Source organism: Callorhinchus milii, unplaced genomic scaffold (genome assembly GCF_018977255.1).
Source record: "Callorhinchus milii isolate IMCB2004 unplaced genomic scaffold, IMCB_Cmil_1.0 Scaffold12, whole genome shotgun sequence".
Lineage (NCBI taxonomy): Eukaryota > Metazoa > Chordata > Chondrichthyes > Chimaeriformes > Callorhinchidae > Callorhinchus > Callorhinchus milii.
In genome coordinates, this window is record NW_024704753.1 from 15,606,403 (window position 1) to 15,614,526 (window position 8,124).

General features: G+C 40.3%; 1 protein-coding gene across 2 annotated transcripts in view; it reads left to right on the plus strand.

Annotated features, from left to right (window-relative positions):
• LOC103176800 (host cell factor 1-like) overlaps positions 1–4,601 on the plus strand; it is a 33,036-nt gene extending 28,435 nt beyond the window's left edge. For both annotated transcript variants that reach the window (XM_042339552.1, XM_042339553.1), the window contains exons 23-26: positions 465–653; positions 1,250–1,547; positions 2,501–2,546; positions 3,775–4,601. In XM_042339552.1, coding sequence (XP_042195486.1) covers positions 465–653; positions 1,250–1,547; positions 2,501–2,546; positions 3,775–3,817 — 576 coding nt within the window. In that variant the 3' untranslated portion in view covers positions 3,818–4,601. The remainder of the gene's footprint in view (positions 1–464; positions 654–1,249; positions 1,548–2,500; positions 2,547–3,774) is intronic.
• The last annotated feature ends 3,523 nt before the right edge of the window (positions 4,602–8,124 follow it).

Below are 8,124 nucleotides of genomic sequence, written 5' to 3' on the forward strand. Positions count from 1 at the left end.
TAATGCCTAAAACCTCAATTGTTCATTGCTTCAAGGGTGTACTTAATTGGAATGCCTGTATTTTTGTAGAAAGCGGCCAGCCAATTTGCATACAAACATTGAAGGAAGTGAATGACCAATTTATTAAAGTGATTGTTGGCCAAGATACTTGGAGATACTCTCTCTCTATCGAACAGTGTCTTTATTGTCCACCTGAACTAGCAGAATAGCAGCTTGCATTTTTAAAGTAATAGAAGAGTGCTGGTGCCAGTATAACATTATACAATCTGTCTTCATTGGAGATGGATTTACGAATCCATTTTCTGACTTCATCTCAACTTTATGAATATTACAAATTGACAGTGAACTTGTTGCCTTTGGTTGGTTCTGTTCCTGTAACACACTATTAATGTATTCAATAGTAGTGGTATTTACAGTACCTGGAATTGGCTGATATATTTTGTTTCCCTCCTCTTGCTTGGCAGGACGTCAGTAAGGATGGCATTCCTGACCACAGTAACCTGAAGAGCGTGAAGCTGCAGCCAGGCACTGCCTATAAATTCCGAGTGGCCGGTATAAATGCTTGTGGTCGGGGTCCTTACAGTGATATCTCGGCCTTTAAAACCTGTATGCCTGGCTTCCCGGGAGCACCATCTGCCATCAAAATCAGCAAGGCAAGTGACTGGGTTTACCCGTGGCAAGGCTGAGCTATAAACCTGAATTTAAAACAGTTGTTGAGTAACATTAAATTCTTCTTTCATTTGCCGTTGATATAAATGCAACCCAGTGGGAGTTAGCAGCAAATTCAGTAGAGAATGAGGGAACCAGTTGGTTGTTATTGATTATGAGGGGTATGAATAGGTCAGGATGTTTTCTTAAAACTTTCAAACCAGTTGGGTGGGCTGTAAGGATCATTTTCAGTCCCATGTGTTCCTTTCACTAAGAGTAGGAAATTTGAGTTTGTACTGATTTTTTTTAAAAAGCAGTAATTTGAAGCGCTCTGAGACACCGTCTGGTGTGGAGGGCGCTATATAAATCCAAGTTGTTGTTGTGATTTGCTGTCTAAAGAATTCATGGAAGCAACCTTGAAATAAAATGAATCTTATTACTGGACATTTACAACCAAATGTTAGTACTCTTGTCGGCTGCTTTTTAAAGACTCTTTAAAACATTCATTATTTGTCCCGCTTTAGAGGTGAAAAACATTTTCTAGGTGAATGTGGTGATGGTGTGTTTGCAGAAGATTTATATCCACTTATCTATCTCGTAGGTTCCTGAAGGTGCTCAACTCTCCTGGGAGCCTCCGGCTGTGACATCCGGAACTATTACCGAGTACTCGGTATATTTGGCCCTTCCAGGGTCTCAGGTAGCAGATGCCAAACCCGTGGGGACGTCCCATCTGCTTTTTGTACGTGTTTACTGTGGACCAGTTCCGAGCTGCCTGGTGTCTTCAACCAACCTAGCAAATGCACATATCGATACCACCACAAAGCCTGCAATAATCTTCAGGATAGCGGCCAAGAACGAAAAGGGCTACGGGCCAGCCACCCAGGTCAGGTGGCTGCAAGGTAAGACAGCATATCTAATATTGCTATTCTCTCTCTATAAATGTACAATGACGCTTGAGTATTGTGTAGAGTCTTGTATGATGAATTGCTTTGAGGTACAGTGACTCACAGCAACTACTGTAATCTATGGCTAGCATTATCCCCGAAACAACTATCTGCAGTTTTATTAGGGGAATGAAATTTGGATGAGGGGGTATACTGACCTGCAACCATGGAGAACTTACCTTTGAGGTGATATTGTGGAATTGTTGACTTACCGGGACAGCAGATAGCTTTAATATTTAATCTGAAGGGGCGCAGTTTAGTCAAATCTAGCATTTGTGTCAGTCTAGATTGAGCTCCAGTTGTTTAGAGCCATATTTTGAGATATCATCCACAGATATATTGCCCTTTGTAAAGTTGTAGTCCAAGAATGCAAGGGAGCTAAAGTTTTGTCCACAATATCGGTTAATATTCTCTGTGTGAATTCAGCGTCTCACACCTCGTCAGACTCAATGACTCAGTCACAGTTTGACACCAGGCTTTGTGGCGGTTTAAAGAAGAAACATTTCAGCAGAGAAGTTAGAAGTCATTGTACATTAAGATTTTTGCATTTTCAATACCTGACGAAAGTTTTAGGCATTGCCTCCTGCTTTCTCAGATTAAATTGCATTTATCTGAACATTTTAGTTAATGATATAAGTAATATGTTTTGCTAATTAATTCTTCTCATTTTTAGTCCAATTCATTGGCCTTAATTCCCTAGCTCGTATCCTGTAAGATTATAGAAGGTTTAACTGCACGTTTCTTTGTCCAACGTTAAATGTTCTTTTGTTTGGCTTTTTATAAATTATTCAGTGCTGTGGGTGACCTCTAGGGGAAGAGAGTGTGATTACACGGCTGACAGTGTTTTTGGTGCTGAATGTAAAGGGGAATGAGCTGATCTTTTGACTTGCTTTACCTTCCCTTTTTAGATGGAGCGAAGCCTGCCACTAAGCGACCGGTTGCCTCCCCTGATGAGTAAGTATTCAAGTTAGATTGTGAAACCAGCACAATAGGATCCTCGTTCCTGAGACAAGTTCATTGGGGCCGCCAGGTGGAACGCCAGAGAGTGGCAGGACATGATCTTAAGTCTACCCCACTTACCAGTTGTGCTTCATAGGGAGGAAGCCAACGTAAGCCAGATGCCTCGCTCTGCAGAAGGTAGAGGTGGAAATGTCTTCACCCATATATCTCGAGCCGGCCACAAGTGGCATTGCTGGTAACCTGGTGTGCAAATGTTTGTCACATTCAAAATGTTACCGTTTTTATTCTGCCAGTGTTAAATCAATAAATCTTTTTTTTAAACCAAAAAAGTTCCACATTTTGAATGTCATTCCTGGGGAATTTCCACATTTACCAGTGTCCACATTTACCAGTGTCGGCATCAAGACTTCCCACTTTAATGATGAGCGCGATGCAGCTCCCTTTGCTTTTTCCCAAAACAAAATGTGTTATTAATAGCTAATAATAATCCGACAACACAAGCTCAGAGTTCCCAACACAGGACTTTAATTCAAACCTTTTGACCCCAAAGGGAAGAGTGCTACCAACTGAACCAAACTGACACCTAATCTCAGACGAGACCTCCACAATATCATTATCCACCTCACATACTTCGCACCCTCTGAACAAGATTTGATTCATGTCATAGTGGGGAGTATTGCAATTGCATGGTTAAGAACTTGCGGTGTCTTGTAGCTCAGTGGTTAGAACACTTGGCTCGCAAGCGAGAGCACCTGGGTTCGATTCCCGACCAGGGCAAATCTTTGAGCAAGTTTCCTTAACTCCGCACGCCTCTGTTTATGCAGCAGTAAGTAGGAGCCCGGTTGTTAGTCAATTGGCGGATTGCATTTCCGGGGGTAATAATCCCTTTTTTAAAAAAAAACACTTGGTGACTCAATCCATGACTGTTTGTGGGACACTGCTGTACCAGTTGGCTGCTGCGTTTTGCCCACAAAATATACAGTCACTACACTTTATAGTATATTCTGTGAAGTGCTTTGAGACGTCTTGAAGACGTCTCAAAGCTGTATCAAATGCAAGAATTATTATTATTACTTTGGCTGGATTCATACTTGGGTCCCAGAGGATTAAGGACCGTGTTTAAATCATTAGCTTCCTTGGTAACGTTAAGCAAAATAAAAATGTATTTTTTTTAAAAAAGTTTCACGAGATTAACAGGTTTTCTTTTTCTCATTGTGAACAGAAAATTAAGTGTGAACAAGAAGCCCAAGGCAGATGGATCCTAATTCCTGAGTGCATTGTGAACAATCCCACGTGCATTGTGAACAATCGCCTTTTCTAGGAGCAGTGAGAAGAGTGAACTAAACCTGGTTTAGAATGCACCTTTGTACACTGATGTACCAGAGCGGCATTCTGCATTTTAAACTACTCAAGCTCGCAACGAAAAAAACACTTTACTCAAATGATTTTTCCATTCGTGTACAAAAAGGAAAAAAAAACGACTGAGGATTTTAATTAGAAGAATCCTGCCCTTTTTTTATTACTGCTTAAGGGGACAGAATTTCAATTGGATGTACCTGCAGTGAACTGATGGTATTATTGAAGGAAATGCCCTCTCATTTTGAAGTGCATTTTTTTTTTGCCAAATGGTCGCAACAGCCACACAAAGAATTTTACACCTGTGTTGCAAAAAGAGTAGGGATTTTTTTTTCCTCTTAATCCTAGACAAGCCCCTATTTGAGAGTAGAGATGGAAGATGATCTGGGAGTGCATTTACGCAATTGTGGCTTTTCTTGCTGGGATAGTACGCTTTGACCGACCAGAAGATGGGACCTTGTGATCAAACGCGGTCTGTGAAAAGTACTTTGAGCGCCTGGGTTTTTTCTTCTTGCTTCTTGGGACGGTGAAAATTATTGCAGACGACTTGCTTTTGATATTATAGGAAAAAAGCTTGGGGTGGCATTTCACTTTTTCCTTTTTTTCTTTTCCCATTTCTCAATGAGTAGGAGAAATTCTGCCCTAGAATACTTAGCGGAAAGCTATCAGAGACTATCCCTATATATTAAGCACTTGTTTCTGTTTTCTTATCTTGTTTGGTAAGAGACTAGTTTAAACAACAGTTTATTTTTCCCCTCGTAGTTTTGTAGAGGAACTCGTATATGTCCTGTTGCATATTCATGCTCGCTATGAATAATTGTGAATACTATTTAAGGTTCTAGACTGGGAGACTTTGTGTAAACTTGTTCTGTGCCATTTCATCACCGTTTTACATGTGTGAAACGTCCAGTGTTTGCCTGTGTGCTTGTATGCAGCAGGGATGGTGCTCGACTATGTTTTAGAGAGAGAGAAGTTTGGGTTTTTTATTAGAATGGTGGTAGGTCATGGAGCTCATTGACAACATTGGGGGATGTTCTGTTGGGTCAGGTGGGGAAATAGTTCAATGGGAAGCAGAGCTGATGTTTTTGTAAGGGGAAGGGGGGATGGTGGGATAAAGTGATAAACCTTTTAATACAGTTTGTAAAGTTTTTGTAGAATGTTGAATTGCCCAGGTTTGCCGATGTGATGACATATGTCGGGAGAAGAGAGCAAGTCAGACTTGCACAACTCCCCCTCCCACCCCCCATCATCCATCCCTCACCTTGAGTTCCGAGGCAAACTAAGTGGCAATGAATCTTTGACTGAGGAAAGGTTAGAATATACCGCAGTTCTCTTACCAAACTTTTTACTTCACGTAAGATGTCTCCCTCCCCAATTAATAACCCTTGTTTGAATTCTTGGTTTGATGGTTATTAACCTTTGACGATGAGTGTTGACAGGCTGTTCATCCTTGAGCACATCATAGCTGAGCCTGACTTTGCACAGTGAATGTACGTGTACTTTCCAGCAAAAGCCATTGGATAGTGTTCAGCGGGCAACTAGAACCTCTGCTCTGCCCCACCTGAGATCAGGTAACTCAGAACAGACCTGAAACTGCAACTTTCCTGGTAATGGCTCAGTACTGTCTGGGACAGTGCCTTTACCAAGAGCTTTGGGGGGAGCTGTCGGAAAGTTGTTAATGAAAACTATTTTATCTTTCTATCTCCAGCTCTTTCTTTTTCTCCTTTTGCCCTCTCCCCAATTTCCACATGTGGTTGGATATTTTATGTTCGTAGATGTTTCTACGTAGAATGTCGATGTTTGTCACTGGTCCTTGAACCTGCACAGTATGTTTTTCTAATAAATAAATATTAATTTTTGTCAAACATCCAGAGGCAAAAATAACCCATGATCTAAACTCAAGCTGGTTGAATTAGCTTTTAACGATGAACTTGGGGGGGCTTATCCATACATGTTACCAGTGCTGTTTTTTAAAAAAAATGAGTGCAATCTGCACTGTAGCAGATCTGAGCAATCACAGCCACAAAGTTGTGGCCATTTTGCTTTGGGTTCTTGGTCTCTTTGGAGCAGCCTGTCATCCAGTGAGTAGACTGGATCCCAGCACATAATGGAGGAGCTTAGTGCAACCCATTCCTTATGGAAGGTTTCCTGTAGTGAAACCAGTTCTATTTGCACACTGGGGCACAGCAAACATCATCAGTCACTAACTCATTGGGATAGACGCAGGGAGTTCCAGAGGTTGGCATAATGCCCTATTCCTAAGGATGGTTGGTATTTTACTGTTAGTTTTAATTCTTTTGTGGACAGAGCAGATCTTGATTTTATTCTTGAATCTGAATTAAACTTGAGTGTAATTTGCTTTGAAACAGGCAAAATTAGTGGTAAGTATTTAGCTCTCTTTTCCCTCCCTCTCTTACCCTACCCCACTCCCCCTTCACTTTTTCCAATGATTTAAAGATTTGCAAGCCTTTTATTCAAAACTGCTTTCTCAGCTTCCAGCCTCTCTCCAGATAGGACATCTCAATGGGCAGAGCAACGCCTGCCTGGTATTTTAGTCAGTGCATGAAGAACTATACATGCACTGGTCCTTTAAAAGTCAGCGACCTGCAGTTTTTCCCTTGAAAGAAATTGCTTCCCATGTAAGCATTATATGGGGAGGAGACAAAATGAGTTAGGAAATATTTCACAATTTTTTTTCTCAAAAGATTTATATGTGGGATGTCGATCTGATTTCATAACTTCAAATTTGTACATACACAGAATTTTTTTTATTCTGGATCCAATGTATTTAACGTCTCGGAGTTTGAAGGTCATTCTCTGGGTCGTACACCGAAAGGCCTAGGTTACGTTTTAACCAATAAGACATGCGTTACCTTTTTTTAAAAATGGACAACCAGTCTTTTGGGAAAATTTTTGACAACTGTTGGACTGTGTACGGATGTCCTAAATTAAGCAAAGGCCTGAAATTTGGCTAGTTATTTTGTAAAATTGTGTACAGCTTGAATAGAAGTGTGCTAATGTTCTAAAAAAAAGTTTTTTGTATAGTTTCTACATGTTAAAAAAAAAAGCGCTTAGTTTAGAATTTACTCTCTAGAATTTAGACTTTTCTTCCACCCTTCGTAGATCTGAATTGTGTATTTAACGATGTTCTCCCAGTGTAATGTTAGTACCATTTATATGTCCATCTGCTGCTTTGAACAGTTGTAATGAATTTATATTTTTTGGATTTCAAAACAAAACATTGTCCATTGTAGAAAAGTCAAACTATAAAATCATTTTGCTACCTTTATGTGCTTTTTTTTGAATAAAATCTTTTTTGAATAAATGTTTTTTTATTTTAAACCATTACCCCTTTATGTCTCTTCCATCTAATCTCTTCGTTCGCGTGAATGGATTTCAGAAATTTACTCTAAGCTCAAAACAGCTGCAAAGCAAATGGAGATTTCAAAGCAGCTACTGATATCCCAGGTTATGTATGTCTCCTGCATTCACTGATCTTGGTTGTGCAGCTACAGTTGATTGTATTTAGTTGAGAGAGGGAAAAAATCAGCCAGGATTCCTTCTGCTCATCATCCAGTAACCTTTGCTGGAAAGCGCATGGGTGTGGATGGCATACGAATAATGCTGTGTTTAGCTCCACACTCACATAATCTTATTAGCTTAATAATCCTTGCATTTGGTGTAGCGTCTTTCACGGCCAGAGGACAAACTTTCCTCTTCTTAACATTCATTGACAATTTGGATGGGGTGCCAGAGTGTAGCAGTTTCCTATGAAACCGTCTCCCAGCAACCGTTGGTGCTTTTAGGGGAGAAAAATGGACAGTGTACAAAAACATGAAAGTATTTAAATCAGTATGAGACTCTTGTATGTGGCTACTTTATAAGAAGTGACAAATCGTGCAGCTCAAGCGAAGTAAGGGCTCACCACCTTCTCTGAAGGTCGATGCAAGTGATGTTTATAAGCAAAAACTCACTCCACCGAAGTCAATGTTACTGAAATGGATGAAATTTGCTCTTGCTTCTTGATAGGAACAATTTCCGATTTGATCTGCTGTGCGCAAAGACCCTGAGAAAGAATTCTTGCATCTCCTGCCAGAGATTGTATTGAGCAAGTAATCATTCGATGTTTGAGCCCAAGCTGACAATTCCACTCTTAACAGGATATGTTTTTAGCACTCAATAGCAATCGAGGACTAACCGATTCAAATAAACCCAA